Raw genomic sequence first — 15,207 nt, forward strand, 5'->3', positions numbered from 1 at the left:
CTAGACATGGTGAAACAAGTCCATGTTTGGATGATAAAATGGAGGGTGGGATGAAGCAGGTAGGGTAAGGGAAGATTTCGATCCGTGTTGGGTTTTCGTCATTCTTTCCCTCACCTTCCACCCTGTTTCTTATCACCTCTTGACAGGAAACACTCCCAGAGCCAAAATGATTTTAATGCTGCTTCTCTGCAGTTGTGAGGCTGTTTAAACTGTTTAATGCATCGCTTATGTGCCCATAAAGCTAAGTTTAATCAAAACAAAGTCCGCATGATCATAAAGAGCACATTGGAAGTTTAATTAAAAGGGTGCAACATTTATTCCCTGGCGCACACAGAGCGAGATTTTGGAAGATAAATGCTCTTAAATGCGCAAAACTAAATATACTAAAACAGTCTGGCCTGTCATCTCTTCACGACAGTTTTACATAGAATAGCTATTATTTTCAACACGAGTTGAGTTTGCTACCTCGGAGCGGGGGGAATCACTTAAAACGGAGAGTAGGCTAAACTGCTCAAAACTTGCACAAATACAATTTAAGAGATTCGTGCTGTGAGCCGACATAATAATTACTGACATAATTACAAGAGATTGCTCTCAATGGAAGGAAACGCAACCATCTTTAATAGTTTGGTCGGCTTGTAAAGAAAGTAACCCAAAAGGTGTTTTAATTAAAACCTATTTGGGTGTTATAGCTTTGCATGTGTGTGTAAGCGTGTGTGTGTTTCTTTAGTAATATCAATTGTCTCGGGATGCCTGTGAAAAATTAGCTGTGCCATAAAAGGAGCGGTGACGCGCCAGCCTACTTTTGCGCGCTCAGATGTGGTTTGCGCTCAGAGAGAGAGAGAGAGAGAGAGAGAGAGAGAGTGTGTGTAGGGGGTAAAGTTTTATGCAGAGGGGCGGGGGCGCGGCTGTGCAGTCCCGTAGCTGAGGTTCGGGGCAGACCTGGTGGTTTATGGGTGTCAGGAGGCTTTTCTGGGGGCAGCGCAGTAGAGCGCGTACAAGCATCCAAAGGAAGGCAGCTGGGGAACTAGAAGTCGGGACAAACTTAACTCACCTGTACAGAGGAAACTATTTTTCTCATTTGGGGGGGAATTGCGCGCAGCTTGCTGTCCTGCGGGATGGAGCGTTTATGGGATTGTGCCTCTTGTGCTGGGATGTTTATGCTGGGGGTGCTGTGTGTGCTCTGGCCGGCGCCAAATGAAGTTTGGAGTTTTAACCTTTACGCGGAACATCCTACGGTTTACAGAGGACCTAATGGAAGTTATTTCGGTTATTCAGTAGACTTCTACCAAGCCACTAGCGACAGGAACATGTGAGTACCAACATCAGAGCTGAAACTGTACTTTCAAGCTTCTGCACAAGTTTTAATATAAAAGACAGTTGCACCTTAAAATGTGCCTGCATTATTTTAACCTGCCAAAATATTACTAAATGCAAAATATTTGAATGGGTGGATGATGCTTGGTGGTCTACAGCTGAACAGTATGCTTTAGTGAGGTAAAATAAGAATAAGCTCACTATCTGTGGCAGAGAATTGAACATTTTGAAACCAAAAAGAAAGTGATATTTATGGGTTGTGGATTGCACCGATTCCTGCATCTCTTGCATGTACCTTGGTTTTTCCTTTTGCCCACCAGGATCAGTGTGCTGGTGGGGGCCCCTAAAGCGAACACCTCTCAACCAGGCATCGTGGAGGCTGGAGCTGTCTATTATTGCCCATGGCCGGGACTGCCTGATAGCTGCAGACAGATTCCGTTTGACAATTCCAGTGAGTTATCTGAAGCTTTCTAAAGTTGGGTTTTTCTCATGAGCCAGAATGAATTAATCAGACCCCCTCAGGGCCCCACTGGATATAATTGTTCTACTGAGATTCTTGGTATTGTTGCATGATAGCCAAAGTAACTGTTTAATTGTACAAACAGCGAGACATAGTGTATGCTGACTGCTTTAATTGTTTCATGACTTTTCAATTTAACATTATTGTGAAGAAGAGAAATTAAAATTAACATGCAGTCATCCTTTCCTTTATAACCATTCAGCCCCAGATGTCTCTTAGTTAGGAAGCCCTGAAATTTTATAACCAGTGTGTCCTGTCTGTGACATGAGTTGTTTCTTGTGTGGCTGCATGTGCAGAAAGAAAAGAAAGAGATAAGACATATGGCTCTCATCAGCTTTGTGTAAAAAGGACGCCTTGCAGGTTTGCATCATGTTAATTATGCTACTCAATACCTTATCATCAGTGTCCAATCGGCCATCACTAATGGCTGATTGGACACTGATGCAGAGCATCTAATGTCTCTGATGCTGAGTAGTCAGCAAGTGTGCATGAGGTAGATAGAAAAGTGGGGGAATTAAACTGTATGCACATGGGAATGTAGTTTCCAGTCAGAGAAAAGTGGGATTGGGTGAGGTCTGCTTTTTATTAGATCCTGAAAATGTATCCCTGTCTTCTTTCCCCTCCCCTTGTCCCACTCCTGTTCTCCATCAGTCAGTCCCTCTTCCTCTTTTCACCAAGACTTCTATCATCTTTATGTGGACCACAAAAAAATGAGCTACAGAATAAACTGACCTATTACTGCACTGCAGCTCTGTGGAGAGAGCTTAAATGTCAGACACAATTCAAGGAAAGTGGAAAACACACATGAACAACATTGTGTAGCAGAGTCAACAGTGTCAGAAGCTTCTGTAGGAAGCTTCAGGAGGATGGAGAACAAAGCTGCAAGTAATCCTCCACCTATGAGGTTTTCAAAACAAGTGTCAAACTCATCCAAATCTTCATGCATTAAAATGACTAGAAATTGAATGTCAAATGCTTGCTGATCAACTTCCTAATCAATGAGCAGCAGCTGTAAAAACTAAACAGCTGAAAGCCAATCAGCTGATCAGCAGCCTGCCTGAACTGAAGCAAGGCTCCATGAAATAGATGTTGAGCCCCAAAGTGAGGAGAGTTGCCATTGTTCTACTTAAAGTTAATTACAGAAATTCCTTGCAAATGGATGTATGAAATAGTTTGTGGTTCATTTTAGGCTTGAGTTATAAGGAATAAAAGGGGGAGAATTCATGTGTGAGTAAAGTAGCATGTGTCTTCACTACGATGGATCAGGTGATTAATGTCGGTGGGTATAGACATTTCTAGAGTTACAACTGATCCATTTTTAAAGGTACACTACAAAATATCAGCAGGTCTGGTGAACATGTGTGTGTAGACAGTTCTGGTTTATATCACACACCAGCTTTGCATGTGCATGTGTGTACCTGTGTGTGTAGATGATTCAGTGACATTATGCAGATGTGTAGTTGACAGGGATCGGGGGAGGAGGTGATATGTTATCACAGATTAGTGATGGATTGCATCTCTGTGATTTGAGTGGAGAAAAAGTAAATTGTATTTGCTTTAGCATCTGGTCCATGCTTGTACTGATACCTTGCTTCTCAGATTTTCAAAAAAGTATGCATGTCTTAAAACTACAAATATAAACTGATTATTTTAAAGTTTAGTCATTTAAAAAAAGTCTTCATTGTTTTTCTCTTAAGTAGACTTCAAAACCTTATCCAGTGCCACACATGCACACATTAAATCATCATGTTTCAGATAAGGAATTTAAGTCTCAGCTGACTTACAACATAAAAATGTAGCCTTATGTGTTTACTTATTCTAAATTTATTACTCCCATTGGTTATTTTCAAGCCTAAACTGTTAATTGTTATGTGACAAGCAAAGTATTTGAGCAAAATATAAAAGGATTTGGTCTGAAAACTAGGCAAAGGCAACTCCAGATGAGCAACACATGTTACACCGTATCACTGAACACAAACTAAGCCTCAATGCAGAAGCATTGTGTAAAAAACTTAGTATTTCTTCTACATATATATATATATATTAGAAGTTGCTGGTCTGGAACATGCAGGTGTGTGTTAGCATAGAGAAAAGATATCAGCAATGATCTTAGAGAAGCAATTAATCCTGTCCATCAATCTGAGAAGGATCACAAGTTCATTTCTAACAATTTGGAGTTCATCATTATACAGTGAGAATGATTATTCACTGGTGGAAAACATTCAAGGCAGTTGCTAATCTTTCCTGGCAAGTTCATCTCAAGCTCAGAGAAACTGGAAAAAAAAGCTGCATCTCAGACTCTACAGACTGTGATTTGCATGCTTAATGTTAAAGTTAATGACCAGTTAGAAAAAAAAGTGTGAACATGTTTGTTTGAACGTGCTTGTTTCCATGTTAAAACCTATTCTGTTATTAAAGAACATGGCAGCACACTTGAAGTTTGCAAAGTTGCAGCTTAACAAACCAAAGATTTCTGGGAAAATGTCCTTTGGACAGATGAGTCCACAATGGAGATGTTTGGTTAAAATGCACAATGCCAGCACAAACACCAAATACCAGCTGTCCAGCATGGTGGTGGAGTGATGATGATTGGCTCATAAAACAGAAAAGAGGTGAAGCTTGACAGCAAATGGACAACAAAGTCTCTGAAAAAGCACAGAATCAAGCTGTCAAAATGACCCAATCAAAGTCTAGACCTCAACCTCACTGAAACGTTGTGGTGGCACTTTAAGAAAGAAAAACAACTTTTTGCATAATTATGCAAATGTCCACAAACATCATAGAATCTGGATCTTTGACTTTGGATGTGTGTGTCTGGTGAGAGAGAATGATAGTAGGTGTGTGTTTAAATTGTTTGATTTGATATGAAGCAATGTTGTAAAGAGGAATGAGGCAAAATCCCTAACAATAATGAGAAAGTAATAGCATCTTATTAATGTTATTGCTTGACTGAGCATGTAGGATTGAGTGGTGATTCTACAAACTATTGCAATTAATGGGATGTACTTAGTTATTCACAGACTGCTTGTGCTTTGTGGCTCTTTTTTAAACATACAATGATATGGTGTAATATGTCATGGTTTCATTCTGAGATCTGATAAATGCCAGAAATATGATATCTCAGAATTAAAAGAAGCTGTTTTTTCTTTTCACACAACTTTTAATTAAGCCTCCTTTAACATAGCATAGGATGACCAAATGTGTTCAGACACAAGTGAACAGTATGAATCTTCATGGTCCTTGAGTTCCCACCAGAGAAGATGAAATGAACTAACAAAGATAAATTAACTAATAATGTTAGTAAGAAAAACATGCACCGTACACCTGTTTGCCTGCATCCACTGTATTCCTGTAACTTCATGTGAGTCTCTGTGTGTGCGCAAACATGTGCTGAATAAAGGTGTTTAATGAGGAGGGGTCTGCATGGTTCTAAACAGACCCAGCTGGTCTTAAAAATGCTGGAAAATATATCCAAGAAAACACAACCAAACACCAAACTGACACTTTATTGTGATTCCAGTTGGAAATGTCTATAATGTCCATGTCAGCTTGTGTATGTGTGTCTGTCAGTCTTTTAATTCTTGTTACTTTTTATGGGAGAGACTGAAAAAAGCCTCCATATCCTGTCAAATGTCTGTTTCTTGGGGCCAAATGGTGTTTTGGTGTGTTATTGGCCTGTTTAAGACTTTGCTTTTTTTATTTTATTTTTTTTTTGTTTTCTGCTTATTGAGGACAAATGTTCACAGACCACATTATGGTCAATATCAACTTTTACAGCCACCACTATGGAATGACTGTTCAATTCCCCTTTTTATGTCTTTTCCACTTCCCCTCAATCCGCCTCTGACACCAGATAACAGAATGATTAAGGTGAATGGCACCAGAGAGCCTCTGGAGTTTAAGTCTCACCAGTGGTTTGGAGCATCAGTCAGGACACACAAAGGAAAAGTGGTGGTAAGTGGACATGTTAAATAAAATCTCAATAATATATTCATGATTCATAGCTTTTGCTTTCCTCTCCTTCCTTTTAAAATGTAGTTGTTTATAAAATCAAATGCTATCTGTTATGCAGGCATGTGCTCCTCTGTACCACTGGCGAACAGTGAAGAGAGAAGGGGAGAAAGACCCCGTGGGGACCTGCTATGTGGCCGTCCAGAATTTCAGCGCCTACGCAGAGTACTCACCCTGCAGGACCAGTGAGTAACTCTGCAGCCTTGCCTGCAAATGATTTTATCTCCCTTTAGAGAATTTTACATTGCTGTCTTTGTTTTCTCTTTCTTTCTCTCTGCTACTAAAATGGACACACCAATTACTGATTGTTTTTCCTAATACAACTTCCATCTCTGTATACGACAGCTTACAGTTTAAATTGTGTAAATGGTTGAGTTGAAAGAGTTTAACTCAGATTCCTAAGAACAAGTACTTGACATGAGTGGTGTTATATATGCAGATCGCTTTAGATTTGTTTGTCTGAAATTTCCACCTCAAATAAAAGTTCCCTGCTGATGCTTCCAACAGTGATGATCTGCACTTTTAACTGAAACTACTTTAAAATAAAACAAGTCTCCATGAACACTGTTAAATCTCATTTACTGGTTCATAATCATATTTTGAGTGTCGAAAAATAGCAGATGGCTAAAAATAGCTGATTGTAAACTTCTAGTCTTTATTTGTTGGTTTTTATTGAGATTGATTCAGTCGGTTTAGCTATGTAATTAGTTAATTTAGCAAATATTTACTGATTTTCCTTGAGTGGGTGTGGGCAGGTGCCACCATTTATCAAGGTTCAAATCCATACAGCTAACAGCTTAATATGTCTTTCATTGATAATATGATATTTGATGAGCTTCAAGCTGTTGGAATGTTGAAGATTAACGCAACAAACATATAACTGGCATATTTAATCAACATTTACCCTTTTACCCTGACATGCTGTTATTGATTTGGTACACTCTAAACCTGTTTAAAGTCATTTATCACCTGATAGTGAAACAACCACTCACAGCAGTATAGAACATCCCCTCCTAGTCATTCAGTCTGGGAGCCACTTTCTTCTTAGCAGCCATGCAAACTAGCCAATAGGCAAGCATTTAGCAAATAGGGCGATGAAGATGGATAAGGAGGCGTTCAGGACAGAATAACTCTCTATGGTGTGAACTTTTTGTAACGTTTCCTAACTTTATATCCAAAGAATATAATACACTTGAAGTCTGGGAAAATCCAAAATATGTGACTTATTTACTGTGGCCATCACGAAGAAAATCTCATCTCCCTTCTCTGTAGTGAAGTTTAAGCAGAAACCTCCAAGTCTTTAACTAAAAGATAAGCATGCTTTCATGTCAACATACAAGTGCAGGAGGTGGGGACTGTTGCCTCCTCAACAGGTCACCCTCCCTAATGTTTCGCACGTTGTGATGATACCCTAAAAATAATACGTCTCTACCAGTTTTTTTTTATCGGTTTCTTTAGTTTCTTATTTCTGTCATCACCTTGGTAAATGGGATTTATGGGATCCCCCTTGCCTCAAATCCTCCTCCCTTTAGTTCTTCAACTTTTTTCGTTTCTCCACCTTCTTTTTTCTGTGAGCTCTTTCACCCTTTTCCCTGGACACGAGGCTCCAGCACTCTAAGATGAGGAGAAATGAGGACAGTCAGCTGGTGCATTGTAAACAGCAGATAAAACACTGCCCTTGTTGTCCACTCCATCGCGCCCTCACAATAACACACACTCGACTTACACTCCTTTTTATAATTGCCTCATTATTGTTAAAGACCTTTATTTTGTTTGTTGACCAGAACAATCACAATTTGTGCTCAGCTATTCTCAAGGAGGAGATTATTCAGAGTAGTTTTTAAGATAGAGCAAGAATTTTGTGCCTCAGGCAGATTTTTTTCTTTATCTTAACATCTTTCGTCGGCCACTCAGACTTCTGCTATAACTCACTTATTGTTTACGCTGTATGTGACTTGTATAGTTACGCATCATTAAACCTCACTTCGGGGTGCCACTGAAATGATTAACAATTTATGACATGCACATAAGTTTTGTGTGTTCATGTACAGTCAGATGAGGTAATTTAAACGGAAAATACCTTAGTGGTTGTATATTTTATTGTAAACCAAAAGTATGCCTTCATTTCTTGGACTGTGTAGTTTATAAAGTCTTTTGCCCCTTTTTTATTGCCAGTTTAATGGATCCACGTACAGTCTGTTATATGAGTTGACTTTTAAAATACCGCACTACTGTAATACTGTCAGACTCATGGTACTCAGACTAAATTTAAAGCCAGCTAAATTCAACAAAGTCTTTTGGCTCTTCTTTACTTTTGCCTTGTCAAAACTTGCCGCCTACATTAAAGGTGACTCCACTGTCAACATCTCTCACAGTGCTTCAGCTTTGTTATGATACTTTGTAACAATAAATGTAGACTTGTGCTTATTTTTTTAAAAGCAAAAATAAGGAACAGCCAAAAGATGCTGGACTTTTTTTAATACTCAAACATCCTCATCCACGTGTAGTGCCAACTCAGGTGACACTAATGTCAACATGCTTTAAAATTTTAAAGGGCAGCTTGGGCAAAACTAGTAAATCCCATTTAAGATGCTAATTCTGATTGTAAAAAAAAAAAAAAACAGAAGTCTCACACTTTGCATGTGTAACTTTCAGGTGATCCAGACCCAGAGGGACAGGGTTTCTGCCAGGCTGGGTTTAGTGTGGATTTCACCAAGGTAAAGACTGCATTAGCAATCATATGTTTTCACCAGGAAAACCTCCTGGAGTTTCAAACGTACAACTGCCTTTTGAGATTTACGGGACTTTGGGAAGACGAGAGAGCGTTTGTCCCTTGAGAAGCCTCTACACCCGATGTGACCCATCGCCTCTCAGCACAATAGATGCACACACATTCTTTCACTGTATAGTCAATATGAACCTTGACCTCTGCCTCATGGTCCAACTCTACCCTCCTATACAGGAAGCTGTCCTTCTCTGAAGGATGTTGACAGGCATGACAACAGAAATCATATGAGCACACTCATGCAATTGTACGCACTATGCAGTATATCCCTCCTCTCCACAAACACACATGCTCAAATTAACTGACAAATTTCTGTCACGTGACTAATTGGCTATCTGTTTTCATTCCAGGAAGGAAGGCTGGTTGTAGGAGGACCTGGAAGCTTTTACTGGCAAGGTAACTAGAGCAGCAGTGTTTAAACTTGTGTTTGGTCTCTCTTTTTCCTTCTTTTTTATTTTGCAGTGATTTCATAGATGGGAAGGTGTTCAAATGAGAAAAAAGAATGGAGATGAGTTTAACAGTCAGCACAGCCCCCATACCTATATATGCACACTGAGCCACTTGCAGAGTCTTCCATAAGAGAAAGCCCTCACTTTTCTCCTTTTCTCTCCCTTACTGCACAACTAAATGCTCTGGCTGGCTGTGTTGTAACAGGAAGTGGGTGTTTGAGTACTGTAGTGAGCTGATCAGGGGGTAATGGAGTGTTGAGGAACTGCCCCTCTGCCCAGTGATTATGCACAAAGCTAGGAAAGCTTTCAGGAGAGGTGGACAGCACAGTTGAGATGGATAGAGAAAGTGAGTAAGGAGGTGATAGAGGATTGCTATGGCGATGACAGAAAGTTTCAGGGGGGAGAGAAAGACGAGAAGGGAGGGAGCGTGTAAGAGAGTCAGTGAGAGGAAGAAAGATGGATCTCAGGCTTGATAAAAGCAGCGCTGAGGTCAGCAAGCCTGCTGGACATGCAGGGCCAGCCTAAGCAGAGGGATTAAGTGTCTAAATAGGTGTAGTTGGAGTGTGACATAGTAAAGCTGTTGAAGTGTAGCAGTACTCCTCCAGCTCCAGGTGTTTCAGTGTGTGTGTGTGTGTGTGTGCATTTGTATTTTCCAAACTTAGAGACGTACAACTGTGTCTGAGGAGGAAATAGAGAGCTATTGAGCACTTGTACAACTCATTGCTCCTTTCTTTGTGACACAAGATCTGTGTCACATATGACACATTAAAGAAAAGAAAGTTCCATCATGAGAAGATGTGTTAGGATGACATAATATTAAAAGATATTTAGACGTACTGCTCTACTCTTTTTTTATGATGTAGAGATATTGTTTAGAGCTGACGCTGTTGTTGCATGTTGTTAAATAATGAATGCTCCAGCATGCAAGACCCACACTAGACAGGCAACACAGAAAGCCTAATGGATTGCTCGCTCTCTTTGCCCTCAGCATGGCAAGGCAGGCTGCCTCCAGTTAAAACACTTCCTCCAAATGTTTATAAAAGCACTCTGCCTGAATTTTATGGCCTCTAATATACGACAATTATCCTCAGCCTTCAACCCGATTCATCACTAAAAAAAACTCTTTTATATGCAATCTTGTTATCGCTGGGTTTAAAGAACTCCTCAGATTAGCAGCAGTGACTCATGTATCTGTGGTAAGAGTTTATCTTTTTGATCATATAGAGGTTTAATAATGTGTTTATGTTGTGATATGTTAGTCTGAGTGATAAACTCAGTGCAGGGGAAGGGGAGTTGGAGGAAAGGTTAAGAGGGCACATTTTCCTCCCCATCAGTGCACTCACACATAAAGGAGGATTTATGGAAAGTTGAGGGCAGCCATAGATAGAATCATTTGTTTTTTTGACCTCATGTTCAACAGCAGAGGAAGGGTGTTGTTTGTGTGTGCACACCTATAATTTATAATCTGCAACTGTAGAGAGCACTGGAGTTGCATGAGCATTTTAAAGGAAGATTTTAAAGGTATTTTTTCACCTATTCCTCAGCCAGTGATATGTTTAAGGTTTCCTGTGGGAACGCTTTAATGTGGCGCTAGCTCTGTGCATCGTTCATGTGAAGCGGGCAGCTCCAAAAGATATCTATAGCAGGGGGGGGAGGCAATCCTTTCATGGAGTTTTTCTCCATCTATCTTTGTGTGTGTGAATGCAGGTCAAGTGATGACAGCAGGAATAGCTGAGATACTGAATGGCTACTCTTTAAAGGCAGTGCTAAGACGGGTTCCAGGAGAGAAACAAACAGGAGCTACTGAAGACACAAACGATGACAGCTACCTCGGTAACACACACAAAGTGATGCACAAACTATCACTTAAATGATCATCCTAATTGTCATGATCTAATGAAATCATATGAAGCAACTTTGTGTCTAAGTTCATTTCAGCCATGTGTTGCTTTTCTTTAGGCTACTCTGTGGCAGTGGGAGAGTTTACAGGAGACTCTGAGCAAGGTGAGAAAACCAAGAGTTCATCACAAACCATAGAGGAATCCCTGGTTAACAACAGCAGCAGCTTTCCTGCTACAGTGTCTGAAATATTGCATGTAATCAGCGTATCTCTGTACTTTTGTGTGACTGGAAACTGTTAAGCATTCAATACAGTGAGCGACAGGAAGGGGACATTACTGTCTGAACCTTTAAGCAGTAATGAGAACTGTCTCTCCACGTCTGGGTCATGACCTCAGGGGGACAGGACTTCAGGGAACCCATGATAAAGGGATTTCCTGTCCTCGTTTTGACTGATTAGAATGACTATTGGCAGACCCTTCAAACCTCTTCAAGTCAAGAGTTGCTCCAGACTCTGGTATGGACTTGAAATATTGGGTGCAAAGAGATTCAGGCATACAGCATCATTTTATTAAAGATGTGCAGGTGAGGAGGCAATAACTATTTAAGTTTTGATTTCTAGTTAATAGATAAATTTTCTTTCTAACATTTCTGTTCAAATCTTCTCACTTTTTTTTTAAGTGCTGTTGAAGTTCATTGATGACTTTTTTCTTGAGTACAAATGAAACACATAAGTAATGTCAGCACAAAACACCAGCTTTTGTTTCAACTGAAGAAAAACAGATTTAAAAAGCAGCCATGTTTTTTCATCTTCACAAAGTTTATTGCTTCATCTTCCAAAAAGCCTCCCCACACAATCTGTAACAAATATGAGACCCCCACCCGTTCTCAATTTTACTTTACCAATCAGCATTTAGTGGGAACTCTATGGGATAACTTTGCATTTACATACCCGCATACCAGCCCTGAACACCCTCAGGCACAACATGTGTCAGGCAGTCTTAAAGTGAGCCTAAAGAGTCTCCACATGCCTGTTGATGTGCTGTGTTGTGGTACAAAGCTTGTTGTGGTCATGTTCCTTAAACTGGCTATAGAGTGGAGAAGTGGTTGTAACGTGGATTTCTAAGGAAAGATGGTGCTGAGAATTTGGTTGGTGGTTGAGCCTGTTGGTTCAAGCCGCAAAGCAGGAAGTGGGGACTCCGTCTCCTCTCTCTGGGTGGGAACCTCTGCTTGCCCCGATAAGTTCACAGCGCTGCACTCATCAATCAGAGTGCAAACGAAGTCTCTCAGCAACACTTCACCTTGGGATGGGATTGGGGGGGTTAAATCTCTCAGTCAAACTTCTGTCAAACTCTTTTCATCCCTGTGCATCTTTTTGTCACGGATTTGAGTCTGTCTTTGTTGTCATGTTTTTCAGAGCTGATAGCTGGAGTCCCAAGAGGAGCACATAACTTTGGATATGTGAGTGTGGACATTAAGTACCTTTAAGCAGAAACAAAAAGATCAGTTTAAAAAAAAAAAGCAGGTGTAAATTCATCTTTATTATAGCAGAGACATTTAAATCATAAAAAGCCTTCAGAGTTACCAAATCTCTAACCCACTCAGCACATTTGGAAGATTTGCAACATGCTATCCATCACCATTACAAAGCACTAAACATAGGAATGTCTTAGAAAATCTGTTCCTCTCTTGAGTACCAAAGACTTTAATCCCACTTTTTGTGTGCATATACAGTATGTACTATATGAACAAGCAAATGCATCAAGGAGTAGTGTATGTAAAGTCAAATTTACTTATACACATAAATAATCGAATTAAAGCATGCATGGTCATGCTAATAAATTTTTTATATGCCACCACTGGGATATTGACCTATTCCTCTTCTGTGACAATCTCCAGGTCTGGGATTAGATGGTTTCCTTTCCATCAATCTGTTCTTCAGTTGTCTTAATGGGATTCAGGTCTGGACTCTGGCATGACTCAGAAATGCTTAAATTCTTTTCTTTTAGCTGTTACTTGACCAGTTCAGCTGAATGTTTTGGATCATCTAGTTGAAAGGTCTTATGGTTCAAAAGATCAAGTGTTTTTCATTAGAGACTGCTTGGTGTTTTCTCAAAAATCTCAATTGTTGACCTCTTATGTTATCATGTCTCATTTAATAATCTAAGAAAAAAAACACTGTTTTCCTATTTTAATGCTTTACTGTGACCTTATGGTGAGGATGGTGTTCTTGTGGATTCTGTAACATCCGTATCCATGGTGATCAGCCCTGAATAAAGTGAGCTGCAGTGTTTTCCTTCAGATTTTTGTATCAGATTAACTAAAATTAATCAGAGTGAATTAGGTGGTGGTCTCCTTATCTTAGGAAAACCATAGAAAAGACGACTACATCCTGCAGGAAATATTTGTTCAGCAACAGACATCCTAATAAGACAACAAATGAAGCGTTTAAGAAGCAGAAAACCATTTTGACGTTCTGCAGTGGCTGAGCCTAAATCCTATTTAGAATTTGTGATGGCAAAAAGGCCCACAGCACTCATAGACCTGAACATTATCACAGAAAAGGAGTGGTCCCAGTGGAGACATGCAAAATGCTTGTTAGAAATTGTTTTATATGCCTAGATTGATTGCTGTGAAAGCAATATATCAAAAGTATGTTACATGTTTATTGTAAAAATTAATGAAAATCAGTCACATTTTGTCACTGGGATAACTAATTTTGGACTTAACTGTAAAAACATCTATCTACATGGTTGCAACAACACTGTTTGTGCATCTATATGTAAACCTTAGTTTGTCATCATTTACTTATGGGAATTTGTCCCCAGGGCTGGCTGTGTCAATCCTCCCTAATGGCACACAGTTTCCGCTGCATGTGGAGGGCGGTGACCCTACCTAACCCCACTAACCCTCTTCTACACACACACAACCCCCTAACCTGCAGCGCAACCATAGGACTCACCACACTTCACACACGTTGTAATTCCTCCATCTGGATGCTGTAGCTGGAGTCAGAATGTTCCTTCCTGTACAGACATGTTACTTTGAGCACCACAGAGGAGGCGGTTGTAGCTCACAGTAGGCAGACCGAGCAGGTAAGCCATGTTCGAGGCATGGCTTCGAAGTGGCTGTCAGGCCTGATCAGGTTTCCTCTGTGACCAATCTGACAACTGAGAGTAAAGAAAAGTTAATTCTCAAGCTATTGATTCAATATTTGTGTTTACACACCCTCATCACTCTGTAAGTCTATCCCTCTTTAGTGATCAGTGATTGGGTTATGATGTATCCTCCTGCACATGTGTGTGTACGGCTTGCCCCCGGCTGTCTCCATGTGGTTGTTATTTTAGTTCTTATGAAGGAATTCTCAGCCTCCCCCTCCGTCTCTCCCTGCAAGTGGGGTTAGGATGGGGGGAAGGAGAGAAAGATGAGGGGAAAATGGTAAAGGCACATAAAAGGCACAATGAGGATGGTGGTGGGGGAAGGAAGAGGAAAGAAATGGATTTCAGTTTAATAAAAGCCCATTTTAATACTTTTTTTCTTAACATTTTTCATGTGCCTGTTTGTGATACAGCCTGGTGTTTTCCAGGGACAAAAGACAAAGGCTAATGCTTTGTTAAATGTGCTGCATTTCATCTGATAGTATGTCTTGTTCATTTTAGGTGGCAATGATCAACTCCACCAATCTGACCTTCATCCAGAATTTCACAGGGGAACAGGTAGGAGCATTAACACATCCCAGGCACAAGCCTCATCCCAGTTCCTCCCTTTGGTCCTTCATCCATTCATTTGCAGGTGTAAGGTGCCTCTTTTTTTAGAGTAGTGGCCATCTAGTTCATGAACCATGGCATTGGGAGCCATTTAAAAGGCTAGATGAGCACAATGCCTTGATTCCTAAAAGAAAAAGGTGCAATACCTTACCTGCACGAGTGAAAAACACAGAAGTAAAGCCAAGTGGAGGAAATGAGATACAGCCACACTGTGTCTATTGAAGGGCTAAAATGAAAAACCTAACCATGAGCACTAGCAGATATAGATAAAATGTAGATTTTTTTTCATTTTCTAATCACATTATCTTGGATTAAGATAAAATCTGATCGATTTGGGTTAAAACTGCTATCATGTTGCTTCCTTCTCTTTGCTTCAGATGGCTTCCTATTTTGGTTACTCAGTGGCTGTCACTGACCTGAATGGTGATGGGTAAGAAGAGAACTCCTCTGTCACTCCAAGCACATCATTCCTCACATCTCTCTCTGTCTTGGATCACTGAAAATAAGCCATGTCTTCCC

General features: G+C 40.2%; 1 protein-coding gene across 1 annotated transcript in view; it reads left to right on the plus strand.

Annotated features, from left to right (window-relative positions):
• Positions 1 to 906: 906 nt before the first annotated feature.
• The window catches only part of itga8 (integrin, alpha 8), a 42,813-nt gene continuing 28,512 nt past the window's right edge, over positions 907 to 15,207 (plus strand). Inside the window, exons 1-11 of the mRNA XM_041987861.1 lie at positions 907 to 1,312; positions 1,638 to 1,768; positions 5,691 to 5,791; positions 5,910 to 6,033; positions 8,504 to 8,565; positions 8,984 to 9,029; positions 10,790 to 10,915; positions 11,042 to 11,086; positions 12,339 to 12,382; positions 14,581 to 14,637; positions 15,066 to 15,118. Coding sequence (XP_041843795.1) covers positions 1,119 to 1,312; positions 1,638 to 1,768; positions 5,691 to 5,791; positions 5,910 to 6,033; positions 8,504 to 8,565; positions 8,984 to 9,029; positions 10,790 to 10,915; positions 11,042 to 11,086; positions 12,339 to 12,382; positions 14,581 to 14,637; positions 15,066 to 15,118 — 983 coding nt within the window. The 5' untranslated portion in view covers positions 907 to 1,118. The remainder of the gene's footprint in view (positions 1,313 to 1,637; positions 1,769 to 5,690; positions 5,792 to 5,909; positions 6,034 to 8,503; positions 8,566 to 8,983; positions 9,030 to 10,789; positions 10,916 to 11,041; positions 11,087 to 12,338; positions 12,383 to 14,580; positions 14,638 to 15,065; positions 15,119 to 15,207) is intronic.

Source organism: Melanotaenia boesemani, chromosome 6 (assembly GCF_017639745.1).
Source record: "Melanotaenia boesemani isolate fMelBoe1 chromosome 6, fMelBoe1.pri, whole genome shotgun sequence".
Lineage (NCBI taxonomy): Eukaryota > Metazoa > Chordata > Actinopteri > Atheriniformes > Melanotaeniidae > Melanotaenia > Melanotaenia boesemani.